The 22,444-nt window shown below is 44.9% G+C and overlaps 1 protein-coding gene across 1 annotated transcript in view; it reads right to left on the reverse strand.

Annotated features, from left to right (window-relative positions):
* The window catches only part of Tmem132d (transmembrane protein 132D), a 649,587-nt gene that overhangs the window by 331,753 nt on the left and 295,390 nt on the right, over positions 1-22,444 (reverse strand). Inside the window, exon 3 of the mRNA NM_172885.2 lies at positions 21,640-21,786. Coding sequence (NP_766473.1) covers positions 21,640-21,786 — 147 coding nt within the window. The remainder of the gene's footprint in view (positions 1-21,639; positions 21,787-22,444) is intronic.

The following is a 22,444-nucleotide window of genomic DNA, read 5'->3' on the forward strand; positions in this document are numbered from 1 at the left end:
TAGTCTGATGAAGTTTTGGTAGATACTTCAATGACCTGGGCCCCACAGGACATTACATTCAGCCTATGCCTGAGTTGGGGCTCTGGACTTTCTTACTGGGGCATGAAACCTACATCTTTCAGGGCAGTAGAAGGAATTGGGAAAGTGGGCTACCTTCCTCTGGCTGCTAGAACACATAGCCACAAATACAGTGACCTAGAATCTCACATTTGGATTCTCCTACGTTCTGGGGAGTTTGAGGCTAACCCTTGCTTCGTGCATTCCAAGCATCCACCTTAGGCTCTGGGATTAAGGCAGCACCCAGGATCATCTCCTATGCTAAGTGTGCCACCCTAAGCATGCTCATTCATTCATTCATTCATTCATTCATTTGTTCGTTCATTCACATAGCCATTATTCACCATCAAGGTCAGAACTTGTTCATTTCTGCAAAGCCCTTTTATAACGTAAAGAACACACTCAGCTTGTAGGGTCAAGGGCAGAGGTCAAGGTGAAAGATCTTACTCACCCTTCCACGGAAGCAATTTCATCGTTCATGTTAAAATAAGAAAATTCAGATAGGTTAAATACAGAAGAAGGAGGGGATTGGGGGACATGGCCCAGTTGGTAAAGTGCTTGCCACTCAGGCATAAGGACCCGAGTTTGACCTCCAAAACCCACATAGAAAGCTGGGCACAGCAGTGTGCTTCTGTAATGTCAGAGCTGAAGAACTGGGAGCCAAAAAGAGCCTTAGGGACTCAGGGCTTGCCGACCAGCAAGGCTGGTTGAACATGTGAGCTACTCGGTCAGTGAGAGATCCTACTGCAAAAGATAAAATGGTAAGCCACTGAGCAAGACACGTGACATCAGTCTCTGGTCTCCAGGCTGCACACAAACGCTTGTCCATCTACAAATGTACATGAATGACCATATACAAGACATAGTTCTAGATAATTAATTAGTTAAAAAGAGAGGAAGCAGGAGAAGAAGAGTTATAAGAGGCTAGTGGGAGTCTCTCCACATATGGGAGATGTTTGGATGAGTTAGTAACACTCTGGGTACCAGGACACAATAGCGTCTAAGGTTAGCAAATGTGGGATACTCATTTAAGCCCTAAGGACAAGGTAACATTTGAACATGGGAGAAAGGGCAAGATGTCCTGGTTAGCAAGTGTGAAAAAATGTAGCTTTTTCCTCCCTTTGAGGAGCAGTGGGCCTTCGTAAGCTTTGGACAGCGGGAGAGCTGTGTCAACAGTGCCTGGCTGGCTCATCACTCGGCGTTAAGATAGCTTTTGACAATAAATGCAAACCAGCATATCCCGTCCTCATGCAAAATCCAATTCGTGTAGACTCATAAATTCTGCCTGAGGCCTCTGTTGCAATTTCTTAGGCTCATAACCCCATCACAAGGTCACTCTGAAATTAGTTTGCAGGCCATCTGCGACCCGGCATCCGCAGTTGACAGAGGCACGGAAGACTCCACACACGTTGTTCTTTCTGGTGCCACGGATTTCATTAAAGAGAAACTGACTTCTAATCCAAGTTTGCTGCCTTAGAACAGCAGTGATTTTCTCTTTTTTTTTTTTTTTGTATCATTTTAACACATATGCTCACGTGACTAAATGCAAAGCTACACCCATCCTGATCTACCCTGCAGGGTGGTGTCCCCAGTCATGAGACCCCCTTAAGGGTCTCACTCTTCACCCAGAGAGAAATCAGTCCCCTTGTCCCAAATGGCTCATGTCTGTCATTGCAAGATCATCAGACTGCAAGGCCTCTCAGAGAAAGTGTTTTATCTATGGAGAGCAAGAAAAGAAAAATCTCAGTTTCAATATCTGGACCGCTCTCTTCCCATCAACTGTGAACCCCAATTCCACACTCAAAAGAAAGACTTGAGTCTTTCTAGGGTGAGTTTGTAGTAGCAGTCAGAGAATTAAAACTGGTGCTTTTATTTATTTATTCATTTTTGTACTTAATAATGCTTGCCCAAGTTTATCCCAGAATTGGGCACACAGAAGTCAATGAAAGAACAACTTTCTACAGTCGGGAGTGTGTGCACGCCTCCTGTTTTCCTCTTCATTTTTCTATGCACAATCCAGAGCCTGGTGCTCTGCAGGCTCTCAAGAGGCCTCAAGGCTTGAATCGAGGAGAAACTGTGTATTACTCCAGTCTCTCTGCCGTTAACACTGTGCTATGTTTTGTGTTCACTCGTTTGGCTGGGCTGTGTGTGTGCATGTATGTTTACATAATTTACAGTCATTCAGAAGTGAGCTTGCTGATCAATGCTTATTTTATGCTATTTTAACATGCTAGTAAATGAAAAACATTTTCTCTCTCTCTCTCTCTCTCTCTCTCTCTCTCTCTCTCTCTCTCTCTCTCTCTCTCTCTGGCTGGAGTTTTTAAGTCTTTATTATTTTTTTTTACTGAAAATAATATTTTTTCATAGACTATATTTTAATTATAGTTTCATCTTCTATAACTCCCCCCCAGGTCTTTCCTACTTCCCCACCTACCTAAATCCATGCCCTCTTTCTCTTTCTCTCTCTATCTTATTAGAATATAAACATTCATCTAAAATAATAATAAACAAGCAAGCTATAAGAGGAAAAAATGGGAGGAAGGAGACATGAAGAAAAAGCATCAGAAATACATATGTACACACACATAAATGATATATATATTATATATGTGTGTGTATGTGTGTGTATATATGTGTGTGTATAGATAGATAGATAGATAGATAGATAGATAGATAGATAGATATAATGTTTTTGTCTCTGTGTGTTTTGTCTACTGCTGGGAATAGGGTCTATCTTTAAATGCATTTTGTATACCCAGAGAGACTCTGCTGGAGAAAACTAATTTGTCCTCTTTGAGTGATTAGCAATTGGAGATAGCTTCTTGGTTAGGGATGGGGTGCTATGTACACTTGTCCTCTCAGCACTGGGCCCCATCTGGAGCAGGCTCTGCACGTGTAGCTATGGCCTCTGTGAGTTCCTATGTGTGTCAGTTCTGTCATATCTGCCTTGTTTCCCTGGCGACCTCCATCCCTGACTCTTACAGTTTCTCTGCCTTCTCTTCCTCATATCTCTCTGAGCCCTGAGGGAAAAGAGTTTGATGGAGACAGCCCATTTAAGACTAAGTGTTCTGAGGTCTTGGAGAACACTTTTCAGTTTCGTTGATATGAAGAGACACCATGACCAAGGCAACTCTTATAAGGACAACATTTAACTGGGGGCTGGCTTACAGTTTCAGAGGTTCAGTCCATTATCATCATGGCAGGAAGCTTGGCAGCATCCAGGTAGGCCTGGTGCTGGAGAAGCCCAGGATTCTACTTCTTGATCTGAAGATAACCAGGAGGAGACTCTGATTCCACAGTTTGCAGAGCCTACACACAGGAGCCCTCAAATCCCAACTATGGGGTGACACACTTCCTCCAACAAGGCCGTATCTCCTTTAATAAGGCTATATCTCCTAATTTCTAAGTATCACAGAACTGCCAAGTGTCCATGGTACCCAAACCAGATACAAGGCAGGTCTTGGGAAGCAGTATTCAGAGGATGAGTGTTTCCAAGGAGGGGAGGGCAGTGGAAACACTATGAGAAATTCTAGAGATACAGGGCAAATGTAATACAAATTACACACTGCAATCCCAGGTCTGGGAAGCTAGAGATAGCGATATCCCTGGCACTCACTGGCCAGCCAGCCTAGCAAACTCAGGGAGTTTCTGACCCATGAGAGACCCTGTCTGCAGAGACAAAGCAGGTGGTGTCAAGAGGAAGAATCCTCAGTTGCTCACACATAGGTGCTATACACATGCAAACACACACATCACACAAATGTGCACAAATACTATATAAGTTTATATGTATTTGTAATGTATAGGTAATTGATATATTCATTTTTCTTCATTATTGTTTTCTTAGCACAAACCATGTGCCAGATTCACTCTACAAGACTCAAATGGTACCTAGTGAGCTTTGGGGGTGGGGTGGGATCCAACAGACAAAGATTCACTAATGAGACCCCCCCCCACCCCAGATCCCTGCTCCCTGCTTTCATCCTGATGGCTAAGAGAACGGTGGCTTGCCCATTCTGTAACTGACTGGGCTGGCTGTATGTTTTCTCTGCAAGCTTGGATGCAAGCCAGGCTAGAGAAGGCACCAGGGAACTTTTCACATGGAGATGAAGCTGTTTAGGTTGTTGTCCAAAACGCTGACAGATCAAACATGTTAAAACTGTAAAAAGTCACCTTGGCCCTCAGCCATATTCCGTAAACCCTCCCAGTAGACATCCAGGTAGCCTGCAGAGGCTCCTGCCTCACTTCCTGCCCTGTATCCTGGACAATGCTCCTAAGAAACAACTTGGAAATAACACTGAGACTTCTTGCTTCTGTCTTTGGGACTCAGCCTGTTCTATCTCGGGATGTCACCTCACAAGAATTCATACGATGTCATTTTTTTTTCAGGTGACCCCAGCTGTAGTTTTGCACAGAACAATAGCACATAGCAAAACATTTTGCCCCAACCACCATGCTCTCTGTCCTCTGACTTTCTGGAAAAAGCATGAAGCCCATGCCTGCACACACAAATACCTGCAGTCTTGAGTGTCAATTATCCTCTGTGTTGCTGTGACATAAATACACAACACAACTTAACAGAGAGAGGATACCATGGGGTTCTCTCCACAGTGACTTAGCCCCATGAACTTGAGAAGAACTGGAGTGTGGAGGGTGTGGCCCTGAGTTGCAGAGGGCAGGACATAGAGAGAGAAAAGCCGGGGTACTATATCTACAGGCACTTCACCCCATTGACCTACTTCTCACATTTAAGCTTTGTGCATCTGGAAATTTTCAAATTAGTGCCCCAAGCTGGGAACCACGTGCCAAGATGTGAACTTGTGGCAGTGTGTAGGGATTTCAGATCTGAGCCATCGTTGTCCTGAGAGATTTGTTGACCATCTGTTCCATCCCAGACAGCATAGCCCCTTAGAACATGCTACAGCCACAGTCCCTGCTGGGGAGTCAGTAATAATGATGTGTGTAGTTTCAGTTTCTTACAATTAACGTCTAAGTTCAGGGGACCCCAGTTCTTAGGTTTTGTGATAAAATAACCTCTTTTGACTTACATTCAAATGGGAAAAATGCAGAGGAGTGGATAAGCTCACAGGCTAAGGTACGGTTTTTCTGTGAAAGCATGGAGTTGCAGTCAGAGCTTGGGGACTCTTGGTTATTCTTGCTACATAAACCATCTCCTTAAGGGATTGGAGAAATGACCTGTTCATACAACCAAAAGCAGGCTATGCTGAAAACCATCCCTACACTAAACACCAAAGCATTCTCACTACCTGGCCCCTTCACATGTAGGTACCACCATGGCTCACTGCCCCTTGAGGGCTCCACATATATTTTCACTTCTATCACCATCATCATTACCACCACTATCCTCTTCCTCATTGCCATCATCATCACTACCATCACCAACATTGTCACCATCATCATCACTATAACCATCATCACTAAAATCATCACCGACACCCACCATCCCACCTTCATCATCATGATCAAGTCAGGGTCCCATGTGGCCCAGGCTGATCTCTATATCTCTAGGGAACTGAAAATGGCCTTAATCTCGTGCTGCCCATATTTCTGTCCCCCAAGTGCTGGGATGACAGACATGCTCCACCATCAAAGACTGGCATCATGCTAGTGACCAGACTCAGGGTTTCATGCATGCCAATCAAGCACTCTATCAATCAAACTCCACCCCCAGACCTCCATCTGACTCTGTTCTTTGTTATAAGAATGATCCACAAATCAAGCACAGTGTTCCTTTGTCCAGTGTCTTGTGTCTCTGTGAGGCATCAGCTGACCACATTCAGCAGGGACCCATCCAGGAGTTGTCCAATCACAATGCAAAGTGACTGCAGATAAAGCATTCCCAGGGACCGTGTCTGATGCCAACCGACCCCACAAGGTGGCTTCTCACACACAGGAAGTCCCCACTGATGTCCTCTTTACATTTTGAAATTGAACCTGATGTGACTGTATTTCCTATTGGTATTCCTCACAGTCACGAGAAACCCAGTTTACTCTGAAGCATCTTAGAATTCAGGCTCCTGGAGAGGAGGTCCTTCACCTTGCAGTGGAGACTGCGGTCATCTGGCATCTTATTACCATGGTAGGACAATTGGCCCTACCTTGGAGACAAAGATTAAGTGGCCAGCAGCCACCAATATTTATTGACCAAAGTTTAATTTAAAGAAACAAACCGCATCGAAATAGTGGGCTGAGAAAGTTTCCCATGCTCCCGTGGTGCGGGTGGCAGGCTCTCTTCCACCTACACTCTCAAGGCATTGACACTGCAGCCAGGATGTAGCTCAGTCGGTAGAGTGTATGCTTAGCATGCAGGAGGCCCTGGATTTGAACCTTAGCACCCATAAACCAAGCATTGTAGTGCATGGCTCTGGTCCTCACACTCAGATAGTAATAGAAATGGTCAGGAGTTCAAAGCCATCCCTGAGTATATAGGAAGGTTGAGACCAGCTGTGGTTACGTAATTGTAACCTAGTCCTTGGGACTCACTCAGTAGATCGAAATGAGACATGAGTATCCATTCATTTAAAATGAGATCTAGAAGTTGCATTGAACTATAGTCATGAGCTGCGTCTCCTCAAGTATCTGGCTTCTTTCAGCCTACTTTAAACTTGGCTGTTGCTCTTCAATGAGTTACTAGTTTGTCCCTGTTCTAAATGGTTGCAGTTTGATTTTCCATTCACCATTTATGGACTTTGGTTAGTTCCCCTGGAACACTATTAAGGAAAAAGGCAAAGGAAATTTTACAGAGATAGAGACCCTTGGTTTCCTAGAGCTAGGGAAGAAACAAGGATTCAGAGTATGTAGACAGAAGGGGATTTCCTCAGTGAAATGCTATAAAACTGTAGTAATGCCAGGGATAGTGGTTCATGACTGTAATTCCCTATATCTGGGGGGCAGAGAAGAACAAGTGTTCGAGATCAGCATGGACTATTTAGTGAGTTCCAGGCTAGCTGGTCTACAGAGTTCCAGGCTAACCCAAGCCACATGGTAAGATCCCATTAAGGGAAGAAAGAAAGAAAGAAAGAAAGAAAGAAAGAAAGAAAGAAAGAAAGAGAGAGAGAGAGAGAGAGAGAGAGAGAGAGAGAGAAAGGAAGGAAGAAAGAAGAGAAAAGAAAGAAAAGAAAGAAAGAAGAGAAAAGAAAGAAAGAAAGAAAGAAAGAAAAAAGAAAGAAAGAAAGAAAGAAAGAAAGAAAGAAAGAAAGAGAAAGAAAGAAAAAGAGGGAGGGGGAGGGGGGAGAGGGAGGAAGGGCCTCTGTTTTTCTCTGTCTTTATCCCCCCCACACACACCTCCCTTAGTTAAACTAAATAATCTGTGACATTTTCCCATACTGGCTCACTTGACTGCAGACTTGAAGCAAACTAGTGTTGTAACACATGATTAATAAGTCAGAATGGGAAGTAAGGCTCTCGGCAGGAATGTAAAGCCCCACCCCTTCAGCACCAACTTCCTGCCATACAAGCACTGATGTCATCCAGAGCATCTTAGACCAGCTGGCACCCATCAGATAAAAGAATGCGCTACAAACAATTCCTCAGACCTCATCCATGCCCAGAATAAAGGAGGCCGGGAAATACAGTCATGAACCACTATCCCTGGCATGACTACAGGGTACAGTTTTCAGAATGCTGGTGCAGGGTAGTACTTTCTGTAGTGGGACTGTGGGCAAGCTTCCCTCTCTCAATGGATCAATGGTTTTACTCCTCAGCATTTTCCTTTGAACCACTGTGATCTTTCAACTGGATCCCCAGGTCCTTCAGAAGCAAAATACCTGCATGTGTCTGGCTCCATCCAGCAGAGCTCACCAGAATCCTGGATCAGGGGTTGTGTCAAGTGATGCTCACAGTGAGGGCTGCCATAGCGCCACAAGGTGCACTGAGCCCTGAAGGGACCAAAGGCAGCTAGGCCTGGTTGCAGCAAGACAATATCCCCTCTCTGAGAGAGAGTTGGGCTTCTCAGAAGGAATGCAGGGTATGTCCCTCTCCATAACAGACTCATATTAGGACCAACACACATCAGGGCTGCATGCATCAGAACCAACACTCATTGGGACCACACACATCAGAACCATACACAAAAGAACCAACACATATCAGGACCGACATATATCAGGACCAATATACATCAGGACAAACACAATTAGGACCACACATATCAGGACCATAAACATCAGGACCAACACACATCAGAATCAACACACATCAGGGCTGCATGCATCAAAACCAACATTCATTAGAACCACACACATCAGAACCACACACCAAAGAACAAACACATATCAGGACCAACATACATCAGAGCCACACATATCAGGTCCACACATATCCGGACCAACACACACCAGGGCTGCATGCACCAGGACCACACATATCAGGACCAACACACATCAGGACAGCACACATTAGAACCAACAGGCACCAGGCTCAATGTGATTGCAAAAGTCATGATCGCCAGCAAACAAAGAAAGTATCTACTTCCATTTTGCAGCAAGCTCACACAAACAGACCACATAATAGCTGTAGATAAGAAGTCAATTCAAGAATAAAGCCTTAGCTATATAGAAACAGACACAGAGGGAGACATAGACAGGGGCTTGGGGGAAGAACCCAGAATTCCTGTTCTCCAGAAGATGCAGTAGGAAGATTCTGAGCTCATAACTAGCTTGGGATACCGGGTAAGAACTTGTCGCAAAACAACCCAAAGAGGACAGGACACGCCTCAGCTAGTAAAACGCTTGGTGTAGAAACACCATAACCTGGATTTGAGCCCTAGGATTCACTTAAAACAAGCCAGGCACGGTGCTGTGTGTTTACAGTCTCAGAGCTAGGCAGGACGAGATGGGTGGATCCTTAGCGTCTAGTTGCTGGTCAGCTTAGCTTACTTGGTGAGCACTGGGCCTCTGAAAGATGGTGTCTTACAAAAACAAAGGTGAGCAGTGGCTGACAATGCCCATGTGTCTGTTCATACACGTGTACCCCATTCTCCCCCCCCCCACACACACACTTCCTAAAGATCCAACAAGAAAATAGAAGGAAAACTGAGAAAAGGGAACAAATAATCCTAAGAATAAATTCAGGCACCGATGATGGTTCTCATAGGACATGTATGCACACACACACGCTTTGATAAAAGCATCAAGTTCAAAACCTCACAGGAAGACAAACAGCAGCACACGGTCTCCTGTGTGTCACCCTGCCTGTCACAGAGGCTGCAGGAGCTTTGGGTAAGTCAAACACTAAAGAGCATCATCTTGACCGGATACAGAGCCCGGTTGTCTGGTGTTCTGTGCAATTTTAACTCCAGATCAACCAATATCAGCCATGATCCACAGCATGGAAATGCCTGTGAAAACTTGTGATAAAAACACAATTATGGTTGATATTAAGTTATCATTTATGCTACATTTCCTATAGGAAAAAAAAAGAGGTATTTTCTGTTTAGGGCTCCCTGGAGTCCCTGTGAGCTCACAATGGTAGCTTCTGTCCAAGCATAGTAACTCATCACCATTACCCACTGAAACGTGATACTAAATAATTTAACTCTAAATATAGTTCCCTGCTTGGAAATGGGAGAGATTAAAGAACAAATATATGGATATAATAAAAAGGTAACGCATGGGTAAATTAAGGCAAGGCATGCGTTCACTCATGAACTGTAGAATGGGATTGAGGGACTGTTGGGGACTGGTTACCATGGCACAGTTGGACTTAAAATTCCCCTTAACAGTGGAAGCCATGTGCGTGAGCTCCTGCTGTCTCTTTGCCTAGTCTGTCTCTTATAGGCCAATGAGAAATGCTTGCATCTGCAGGGACAACGTAAAGGGCTGTAGTCATGAGACCTGAGGCCCTGTTCATTACTGCAGCCCAAATATCACCTGCCCAAAGGGCACCTGCTAAATGCAGGTCTTTCCAGGAGTGGTGTGATCCCATTGCATCTCTTGTCACAGACATGGTATTCCCCTTAGACGGCACCTGCATGTGGAGCTCTGTTCCCAAAGTCAGGGCTAGGGAAACAGCTCACTTGGGAAAGTGCTTGTCCCTAGAGCATGAGGACCTGAGATTGATTCCCCAGAACCCACATAAAAGATCTGAGGTGCACGCTGGGAGATAGAAGCAAGTGTTTCTCTGAGACAAATGGGCCAGCAAACCTAGCCCACTGGGTAACCCAGGTTCCAATGAGAGACTACATCTAAGAGAGAGAGAGAGAGAGAGAGAGAGAGAGAGAGAGAGAGAGAGAGAGAGAGAGAGAGAGAGAGAACAGACAGGAAGAAAGAAAGAAAGAAAGAAAGAAAGAAAGAAAGAAAGAAAGAAAGAAAGAAAGAGAAAGATGGAGGGAGAGAGACAGAGAAAGGAGAAAGGGAGAGAGAGAGGAGAGAGAGAGAGAGAGAGAGAGAAGAAGAAGAAGAAGAAGAAGAAGAAGAAGAAGAAGAAGAAGAAGAAGAAGAAGAAGAAGAAGACAGACAGGCAGACAGAAAGAAAGAAAGAAAAAGAAAGATGGAGGGAGAGAGACAGAGAAAGGAGAAAGGGAGAGAGGGGAGAGAGAGAGAGAGAGAGAGAGAGAGAGAGAGAAAGAGAGAGAGAGAAAGGAAAGACAGACAGGAAGAAAAAAAGGAGGGAGAGAAGAAGAGGGAGAGGGGGAGAGGGAAAGGGAGGGAGTGTGAGGGGAGGGAGGGGGAGATGGGGAGAGGGGGAGGGGGAGAGGGGGGTAGGGGGAGAAGGAGAGGGAAAGATGGCTCAGATATCACTTGCTGCTAGGACCCAAGTTTGATTTCTAGCACCCACCTGGTGGCTAACTACTATCTATAACCCCAGTTCCTGATGATCTGACACCCTCTTTTGGCCTTTGGAGGTACCCATACATACATGCATGCAGGAAACACTCATGGATATACTTTAAAAGATATGGTAATGGGGCCCTGAGAAATGATACTTAGAGGTACCTCTGACCTCTACTCATACACATGTGTACATGCATCTGACATACATGAACATACACATACATTTTGATCTATAGACATATATGAACACACAGAATTTGACTCAGACTCTCAGTTGGCAAAATGTCTCCATCAGAATGGCCGGTAGACAAATCTGTGGGACATTTTCCTGGTTGGTGATTGATATGAGCATGCCCAGCCCACTGTGGGCAGTGCCAACCCTAGGCCAGTGGTCCTGGGTGCTATAAGAAAGCCGTTTGAACAAGCCATGAGAAGCAATCCAGTAAGCAACACTCCTCCTGGACCTCTGCATCAGTTCATGCCTCCAGATTCCTGCCTTAACTTCCCTGGTTAATGGACTGTAAGCTGAAATGATCCTTTTCTCCCCAGGTTGCTCTTGGTCCTGATGTTTTATCACAGCAATGTACAGCTGACTATGCTAATGTATCATTCAAGATTTCTCTGCCTCAAAACCACGCTTTCAGGTGATCGTGGTGTTGATAAACACAGGATTGGGCCACCTCTCAACACTGATGCCAGGCATGCCTCTGAATTCAGTTGCTCTCTAATGAACACATTGCCAGGCTTTAATTTTGTGCTATTTTCTAAAAGGCACTGGTGTGAACAAGTCCCCAGTGTCTCACACCTACAGGCTTTAACTTTGTGCTGTTTCTAAAAGGCACCGTTGTGAACAAGACCCCAGTGTCTCACACCTACATCTGCAACAGACACGCCCTGTGTTGGCACTGCAGGGCTGCTGTGTGGCCTTCAAAGTTACAGGCTCCTACAACAGCATCCTCACACACACATCTCCAGTGAACAGACTCCCTCACAGCTCTTCAGCAATGCACAAAACATCACCCTTGCCCTCATCCGAGGAAAACCTTTTATTGTTTATTTCCTGTCTCTGCCAACACACGCAGGAATCATGCTATCCAGAAGCAGAGGAAACAATTGTAACCTGCTATGGTGCTATGTCCCTAGAGCAGCATCTACTAAAAACACACTTGGTGGAGAAGGCTTTTGGTAGGCACTAAGTTTAAACGTTGAGGTAGCACTGGCTGACCTCAGCACAGGTGTTTTAGTTACGGCTTCATCACTGTGAAGAGACACCATGACCACTACAACTCTTATAAAGGGAAACATTTCATTGGGGCTGGCTTATATATAGTGCAACAGTTTAGTCCATCATTGTCATGGTGGGAAGCATGGCAGCCGGCAGGCAGACATGGTGCTGGAGATATAGCTGAGGGTTCCACATCTGGATCCACAGGCAGCAGGAAGAAACAGTGAGCCACCAAGACTGGCTTGAGCTTCGGAAACCTTAAACCCCCACCACCAATGACACACTTCCTCAAACCAAACCACACTTCCTCCAACAAGGCCACACCTCCTCCTACTGCCACTCCCTATAGGCCTAGGAGGGCCATTTTTTTGGGGGGGGAGGGTTTATTCAGCTTACATTTCCACATTTCTGCTCATCACCAAAGGAAGTCAGGACTGGAACTCAAGCAGGTCAGGAAGCAGGAGCTGATGAAGAGGCCATGGAGGAATGTTCCTTACTGGCTTGCTTCCCCTGGCTTGCTCAGCTTGCATTCTTATAGAACCCAAGACTACCATCCCAGGGATGGCACTACCCACAATGGGCCCTCTCACTCTTTTTTTTTAATTAGGTATTTTCTTCATTTACATTTCCAATGCTATCCCAAAAGTCCCCCATACCCTCCCCCGCCACTCCCCTTCCCACCCACTCCCACTTCTTGGCCCTGGCATTCCCCTGTACTGAGGCATATAAAGTTTGCAATACCAAGGGGCCTCTCTTTCCACTGATGGCAGACTAGGACATCTTCTGCTACATATGCAGCTAGAGTCATGAGCTTCGGGGTACTGGTTAGTTCATATTGTTGTTCCACCTATAGGGTTGCAGATCCCTTTAGCTCCTTGGGTACTTTCTCTAGCTCCTCCATTGGGGGCCCTGTGATCCATCCAAAGCTGAATGCGAGCATCCACTTCTGTGTTTGCTAGGCCCCGACATAGCCTCACAAGAGACAGCTATATCAGGGTTCTTTCAACAAGATCTTGCTAGTGTATGCAATGGTGTCAGCGTTTGGAGGCGAATTATGGGATGGATCCCCGGGTATGGCAGTCTCTAGATGGTCCATCCTTTCGTCTCTGCTCCAAACTTTATCTCTGTAACTCCTTCCATGGGTGTTTTGTTCCCAATTCTAAGAAGGGGCAAAGTGTCCACACTTTGGTCTTCGTTCTTCTTGAGTTTCATGTGTTTTGCAAATTGTATCTTGTATCTTGGGTATTCTAAGTTTCTGGGCTAATATCCACTTATCAGTGAGTACATACCTTGTGAGTTCTTTTGTGATTGGGTTACCTCACTCAGGATGATTCAAACCACAATGGGCTTTGTATGTGAATAAGGTGCTTCGCTGTTCACACTGAAAAACTAAAGAGAAAAGATCTAGCCTAAAGGATTTGAGTATAAGGACCACTCTCCCCTGGCAGACATATTCAGTGCATGGTCCTCAGAGTTACTTGTGTGTGTGTGTGTGTGTGTGTGTGTGTGTGTGTGTGCACATGTGATGTTCTCGGGTCTCAAGACAGGATGAAGAAGAGAACAGAGAACTTAGGAGAGTCACATGACAATGTGTGAACTAAATTAGGTATTTCCTGACCTACCTCATATGACTACTGCTCCCCCCTCTTCCGTCTTTCTCCCTCCCTCTCCTGCCCCCACTCCCCTTCCCCCCCTCATCAAGTCCAATTTGTGCTGTTCATATCCTCCTGGGTATGGCATCATCAACTATAGCATGGTTGACTTACAGAGGACTAGGTCCTTCAAAAAACCTCTTCCCCATCATCCATCAAGAGCCAATAGCTCCTCAGCTGAGAGGGGGGGGCGACGATGAACCCCTTTTGCACTCCATGCTGGAATGTTGACTGACTTGTTCTCCTGCCAACAGCCACAGCTGCCATGTGTTCACAAATGCACCTTGCTGTCATGCCTAAAACTATTTTGCAGCATAGCTGCCTTCAGAATTCAGTGTGCCTTTTAGTGTTGTATGTTGGGGATGCAAGAATTGATAAATACCATGTTGGACACCTCCAGGTTAAGGATGACTCGGCTTTAAGGTGTTTACCATTTTGGAGGCACAGCAGAAACCCCATTCCAGAAAGGGTCCTTATCCGCTGTAGGCGTGGGTTGGGGAGGAAACCTCTAGAGATGCCAGGCTGTAAGTGGAAGCTGGGAATGTGTGGGCCCTTTGTAAATCACTATCTAGTCCCCAGATGAAATTGTGACTTCCGGAGCATCATACCCGGGTGTCCCAATCCTATCTGCTCAGAAGCATGTACATACCTTTGTGAAAGGGACATTTTTAGACAGATCATCACGCTCTGTTCCCATCATGCCCTGTTCCCATCCTAGCCCATCAGTTTTATACTAAAAGTCTTTAGGGTATGCTTAGCTATTTCTTTTGTGCCATTTTAGGGTGGAGAGGGTGGGCATGATGGAGCCAGTCATTCAGGACTTATTACTTCCTGTGTTGTGGTGTGCTTTTCTTTCTGTCTTCTACCTTTATACACACACACACACACACACACACACACACACACACACACACACACATTTATATATTCCTTTGTTTTTACCATTGCACCAGAGTATGAAATAGCTTCTGGGTTCTCCTGCTCTGAGCTGGGCAGGTGATTGTGGCCACACCCTAACAACATGAAGGATCTTAACTGACTCCCCTTATACCACTCTATAGTTTAGCAGTTTAATGGGTTCCTTATAGACTCTTCCGTTTTGTGTGGAATTAGCTTCTCCCCTTCAAATGATGTAATTAATTTAACATCACTTAAAACAAAATGAGGAAAATATTGAAACTCCAAAAAAAATCAGGTTCTCTCTGGTCTTCCCCACTCTCTGGCTCTTAAATTACCCCCCCCCACACACATACATACACCCTTCCTGGTTGCCAAGCATTTTGTGGGGAAGAGTGTGATACAGATCTCCCATTTGTGGGTGAACATCCCACTGATACACACTCTGCATTTTGACCAGTTGTGAATTTCTCCATTAGCCACCTCCCACTATACAAGAGACTTCTCTGACAGGGGACTGAGAGCTCCACTAATCCAGAAGTAGAAGATATGAATTTAGAGGGTCATTTGATACTTTGTTCATTTATCAGAATATCAGTAGTAGGTTCATTTCTGGGGCCTTGAGCTCCCCCAATGTCACCACTTTAAAGTGCACCTTCAGAGATTTTTTTATAGTATTCATAGAGCACTGTGGCCATCTCCAATACCTGACTGTTGAATTTTCTGATTACAAGTGTCTTTTAGAGTCACCTCAATTCATACAGCGTAACACTTTCAAGACCCGCTCAACTGCATCCCATACTCCAGTCATCTCTTTTCTCTACAGAATCGTATTTCACCTTCTGGATGTACCATATTTTGTTTATCCCATCTTTGGGCTTTATTACTGAGTGACTCCCAGCTTTGAGTTAGCATTGCGCCTGGCTCTATGAACATGCACATGCGTCTTGTGGGTGCTTGTTCTCTGTTTCCCTGGGCATCTATTTAATGGAGGAGGTGTTGACCCCAATTGTCAGCCTGTGTCTACCACATCATTTTTCTTTTCTCTTTTTAGACTAACGTGATTGGTTCCCAGCCGTTTCTCATCCTCAATACTTTATATATTTCTTGTTCTGTTTCTTAAAGTTCCTATCTCCTGGTGCTCTTTATTCTGCTACAATGGTTTTGATTCCTGTCGAAGCGAATCTAACAAGTGATTCTTTTTTATCTCTTAACACCCTCCTGACCTCCAGCAGTTTCTTCTTCCTGCAGTCTTGACTTGTCTTTGTGACATCGTGCTCAGTTTGAATCTGAGAACACTGGCAGGCTCCGAGCTGTTTCATGTAGGAGATTCTGATTCGTTGGGGGGGGGGTCTGTCCTTATTCCTTTCTGGCAGTTATAATTCCCCTGCATCTGTTTGTATGCACAATGTTCCTGACATGTTTTGTGTCCTGCTCCACTTTTTAAAAAAGGAACAACTTAGATTGGCCAGCTCCTGTCTTCTGCACCCTTAGGTTCGAGAACATTCCCTGAGTTTTGAGTTCAGTGCTGATGTGGGTTTCCATGGGAACATGTGATGCGTGTTAGGGATGGTGACTGGCCAACATGCTCTCCTCACTTAAGCATACGATGGAATCCCCCACACACACACCCACACACACACCCACACACACCCACACACACACACCCACACACACACACACACACACACATACACTTCATCTTTATAAATTACTGACACTGGTCACCAGTGTTGCTTTTGTTTGTGGAGCTGAATTGTGTGACTCTGAATCAGCACCTCATCTCTATTCTGACTCTCCTTGGCTGCCTGACACGGCCACGTCACTCTTTTCTGACAAGGGAGAGGGAATGGAGGTTGGCAGAAGCTTCCAGGAAGGTCACTTTTTAAAAAGGCTGTGCCAGCTAAGACGATCCTTTCCTGTCACTTTTACTTGATCTGCTAAGCTGTTGCAATGTTTGGCACTCCTAGAGCTATCTTAATCTATGACAAGATAAGCCATTGGTGCTCAACCTGAGGGATGCAAACCCCTTCAGGGGTCAAATGACTCTGTCACGGTGATTGCTTAAGACGATCAGAAAACACAGATATTTACATTACAATTCATAACAGTAGCAAAATTAGAGTTCTGAAGTAGCGACCAAATAATTTTATGGTTGGAATCAGCACAACATGAGAAACTGTATTAAACGGTCGCAGTGTTAGTAAAGTTGAGAACCACTGATATAAACCATGAGTTAACAGGATGTGGGGGCATAGTAGGTACCTGGGAAGCCAGCAGAATCAGGAGCTATGTGTCTGTCCTGACTGGCTTTCTTCATTCATTAATTTTGTTATGTGACTAGGAGATGAATGTCTATTTTACTCAAGCCATTCTTATCAGGTTTAAGACAATTAAACAGTCTTCCCTAATCATTCTTGTTAGTTTCTATTGATAACTTGACCCAAACCTAGAGTCCCCTTGGAAGAGAGAAACTCCAGTGAAAAACTGCATTTATCAGATTGGCTGGTGAGCATGCCTGGGAGGGATTATATCCACTGATGACTGATGTAGGAGGGTCCAGGCCACTGTGGGCAGCACTATTCTCTAGGCAGGAGTGTTCTAGGTGCTATATATATATATAGCTGCACTGGTCTAGAGAACGAACCAGCAAGCAATATATTCCATGATTACATATTCAGGTTCCTGCTTCAATTCCTGTCCTGGCTTCCCTCCGTGATGAACTGTGACCTGGGAAGTATAAGCCAAATAATCTATTCCTTCTCAATTTGCTTTTGGTTCTAACGTTCATCACAGAAAACTAGAACATCACTCTTAACAAATAGTTTGATATGTGTCTATCAGGCCTTGCTTTCACGCAGCCTCATGTATTCAATTGCAGCTATCGGTATCTAAACTACAAATTAAATATCAATTACCTCTATTTTTTGCAGCTCATTCTATTACTTAAAATATATTTGTTTTAAGATGAAACACATTACCTACAGTAAGTGGAAAACCACCATTGCATGGAATAAGGAGAGGCTCATTACGAGCAAGATTGGATTTTTGTAATGCCTGCCTGCCTGCCTACAAGACATTGTCAAGAAATCAAAGCCTCAAAGACAAGAAAGCTACCTGAGCATGAGCTAGGCCATGAGACACCTCTCTGGGCTACAGCCATGCTGGGCAACTCAGAAGTAGACAGGGTGGTATCATTCAAGTTCATTCAAACATACGTCTGTGTGCCGAGAACATCATTTGCAGCTCCACCATGGGAACCTCTGTGAAACCCCCACCCAAGGGCAAATTTTACCCAACAGGCTTTATACTTATTTATCTAAGTTTATGCCTTGGCCCGCAAGATTCTGAAAATGCCGAATGGGATCTCGGGGCAAAGAGCAATTAGCTATTCAGCCGTGGGTTCCAGATCTGTGAAGGCAAATCAAAGCAGATTTGATCGCCGAGATAACAGCATTAAGATGAGACTCTCTTGGCAAACAAACTTCTTCAAACAAGGAATATGAACTTGAAGGCGATAAGAGATCTTCACTAACTCCCGCTGAGTTCATCACTGATACGAAAGTGGCTCCTTACCCATGAAATTGCACCTGTCACAGCGACTTCACTTCATTAAGGCGGCTTCCTGATCCAGGCAAGATTATCAGCAACACACAATCTAGGACTCTCCAGCTAATGAAGACTGCCTCTCCTGAGTTCCCACAGCTGAGCTCAGAGTTTTAAGATAACGGAGAGACGGCCAGAGAGAAGAAAGGATTTATAAAGCAAAACAACCCCCCCCCCAACCAAAAGCCAAAGCTACCAACATTATCAAAGCATCAACTCAATGAAACATTTTCCAATTATCCTTGAGAAGAAAGGGACCTCGCCTGGCTTCAGCATCACCTGAAATACCGGACCAAGGTTTCCCTTTGGTTTCCCTTTATTCCCCTCGGGGAAGATAGTACAAAATGAAAGGTTTTCAAGTGGGTCAGGGATAACTATTGAAGATGCTAATGAATGTGTGGTACCTGATGAAAACATCTATTTTCATTACGTACATTTTGTTAAGTAGAAAACAGATACAGGGTGGAAAAAAAAAACAACAACAAAAAACCTCAACCCAAATGTTTCACTGCAAAAATTAATTTACATTCAGCTTTTCCTGGCATCCCGGCTCTGCCTGCAGGAATCCCAGGTTGTCAGTCTACTCTGGAGTTCTTTCTGGGACAGCATCTGCTCAGATAAATAGCCTACGTTTTTCTTGATTGGACTTCTTTGGACTCATAAACTTGAGACCATGCTGTAAGTACCTGTTTAGACTTGTACCTTAATCTGTACATTAACGGGGGCAATCTTAGTCCAGATTTCATCAATCAAGCAATTACAGGCATCCTCCTGCATACCAGCCACTTGCTCGGAGGCTGCAGACACAGCTGCAAGCAAGACTTGATTCACACACCGAAGGAGCTTCTGGTCGTCTGCCACAGTGACCTTGCACTGTGTTTGTGTCCTATAGAAAGTCCACACCATCACATTGCACAGGCATGTCACTAGCATGTGGTAGACATGTGTTTGATATGCCATGTTCTCACCACAGGCTCCTGTGGGTATACATTTCCATTATCTGTCCGCATAAATATGGACCAAGCATGGTAGGAGAAAAGTGCAGGACAAGAGCTGACTACTCCCTACATTCGAGTGCTTTGAGATGGCCCAGAGATGTGATGTACTGGAAGGCTTGGGTTGGCAGAGCAAGGGCAGGGCAGCTCGTACCCTGAGGTGAGGGGCCACCTGCAGATATTCTACTCTTCCCTTCTGTGTCCAGGATGAACACAGCCAATGGTTAATGAGGTGGTTCGAATCCCTTTGCATCTGTGGGCAACATTACTGCTTATCAATGAGTCGTGGCAGACGGCAAAAAGACTGGCCCAGGAGAAATGAGAATGTAATAGCTAGGCCCTTTCCTCCACTCATCTCTCCTTTTGTGCTAGGGAATAAAAGAAATCATCCAACATCCTATAGACATCCATCCACCTATCACTCATTCATGGTTTCACTCATTTATCTGTTGATATATCTGCCTTTCCTACCATCCTTTCACCATCCACCCATCCACCATCCTCTGCAGAGATATCTTACCAGCTAAGTCCACTCATCTACCATCCATCCATCCATCCATCCACCCATCTATCCATCCATCATTTATCCATCTAAATATCTATCATTTACTTTTTCTTGTGGTTGTGGCCAAATACCCTATGAGACACACCTTATGGAAGGAAGGATTTCTTGTGTTTCACAACTTAAGTAGGAATCCAGTCCAGCACAGTAGAGAAAGCAAGAGTAGGCTGGGCATGGTAACAACACTCCTTTAATCCCACACTTGGGAGGCAGAGGTGGGCAGAACTCTGGGTCTGAGACCAGCCTGGTCTACTGAGTAATTTCCAGGACAGCCAGGGCTACACAGAGAAACCATGACTTGGAAAAAACAAATAAGCAAGCAAGCAAGCAAGCAAATAAATAAAAAATATGAGGTGGGTGGGTCACATTGCTTCTGCAGTTTGGCCTCAGAGAACAGACAGGAAACAGAGCCTCAAGGCCTACCCTTAGTGATCCACTTCCTCCTAGAAGTTTCCACAATCTCTCAAAACAGGCTGCCAACTGAAGACTTAGTGTGCAAATAAGAAAGCCTATTGGGGCTTGGGGGTTTCACATTCAAGCCATAATACCAACCTATCCATCTATCGATTGATCCATCCACCCATCCAGACTCCACATCCCCCCCCACCACACCCCTGTTCATCACTATCTGTTTTTGCATGCGTCTGTCCATCAGTCCTCATGTCACTTGGCTACATGACCACAATGACACCTTTCATGAGAATGGTGCTCATTTGGCAAATTGCATCTCCTGGGCTCATTGGACTGAGATCATGTGAGACCAACAAGTTCCGCTGTCTGAGCTGCTCCTACCACAGGAACATCCAGGGTAGAGCTCAGACACCGGCTTCCTCTTTTCCTCTCAGTCTTTTCCAGTCAAAAAAAAAAAAAAAAAAAAAACAAAGGAAGGGCACAGATGAGAGCTGCTGCAGGTGACCCAGATTCTGGTAAAGGAGAATGGAGAGCGACTGATGCCAAGCCATCCCTGAATTGGTTTCAAGTGCTTTTGGTAATGAACTAAGGGAGTGGGGGCTAAAACAAAGCAGCAATAGCCACCTCCATACCATGGGAAATAAATGTATTCTCCAAACAACTGAGTTTTGGAATTTAGAACTGCATTCCAGGAACAATGTACTACCTTCCTCAATTCATCCTTTAGATTTTTCGCTCAATTTTTTTTTCAGTAATATAAAGAGCCAGAAGAAACCTAAAAGTGACAAAGAAAATGTATGTGACCAGACTAGGAATTCTCCGAGGTTCCAGGAGAGAGGACTAAATCAAAAACTCCTAAGTCTCCAAGCCATTCCTTGCCCAGCTGTGAATTGCCTGTTTCTAATTTGGTGGCTATCAGAAGCAGATCCGGGTTTTAATTTTTCTCCCCGGGGTGATTCACGATCGCCTGTAATTCCACAGCGGGCGGCCCACTGTTCCATCAGAAAGTGCCCCCTGCACAAATACAATCAAATGCAGTATGTTGACATCAGCAGCGCCGTAAAGGTGGGCTGCACCCTGCCTGTAGAAGAGCGAGTGCTCCTGTGTTTAACTCATGCAGATATACTCACGATGGAAGAGATAGCCCACAATTCTGATACCTCTGAGGTGAATAAGAAAGAAGTGAAAACTTCCTGTATTATTGGATGTGGCTGCATAGAGAGATCCTTGCAGATGATAGATCCTCTGTGGCCCTGTGTGGGTTCACTATGAATGGTACCCCACTGCCCCGATCTGGCAGACTCTGCCCATTTTACCTAGAGCCATTAATGACAGACAGCACACATCAAATACAACTTGCAATGGGGTCAGCAAACCTAGGAGCAACAGGAAGCCACCATGGCAGAGAGTCTGAGCACAGCACAGGCCAGGTGGGACTTACCTCTTTTCGGAGCCAGCAGATTTCTTCTGACAAACGATGACGGCCGGAGCATATTTCCCAGTGTACTCAGTGCTCTGTCTGACATCCCAGATTGAAGAGCTGCTGGCTCTCACCCCAACAATGCTCACTCCTTTCTTAACCTTGGCCCTGTTGGAGACAGGAAGTGCATGTTTGAGATAGCCCTGGGGAAGTCCCCGGGCAGCAGTGGTATCAGGGATACACACGTTGTGGCCTTGCGGTTATGAACTCACTCACGGGGAATCAGGTTTAAACACAAATTTGTAACCACATTTCCTCTCCATCTGTCACAGTTCCCCCCACCTCACCCCACATTCCAGTTATCCCCACTTTTACAGAAGGAACTGGCAAAACGTGATGGCCTTCAGCAAACATCTGTTACATACAGAAACATCTCTATTAATTAAAATTAAAAGATTTTTAAAAATTAATTATTAATTAAAAGACAACACATAAAACAACAACCATAAAACCTACCTGAAATCCCTTAGAGTGAGTAGTTGGGAAATAGAAGTAAGCCAAAAAATACAGAGGTAGCCTTCATAATAAGGGAGTGCCTACAGGGAGAGAGTTCCGAGCAGCCAGCAAACCGTATGAACCACAAGGACTACATCTGACTTTCCCAGCAGTGTCTCAGTTCCACCCAGGAGAACTGAGGCTCAGACAGATGAGAGGATATTTATGAGACTCGGCACATAGAGGGACTGGGCTGAGTAGAGTTAGCCAACTTCTATGTTTCTGTCCCTCCTGACATTCTTATTTTCATTGCCATACCAGAGCCTGCATC

The sequence above is a fragment of the Mus musculus genome, chromosome 5 (assembly GCF_000001635.26).
Source record: "Mus musculus strain C57BL/6J chromosome 5, GRCm38.p6 C57BL/6J".
Taxonomy (NCBI): domain Eukaryota; kingdom Metazoa; phylum Chordata; class Mammalia; order Rodentia; family Muridae; genus Mus; species Mus musculus.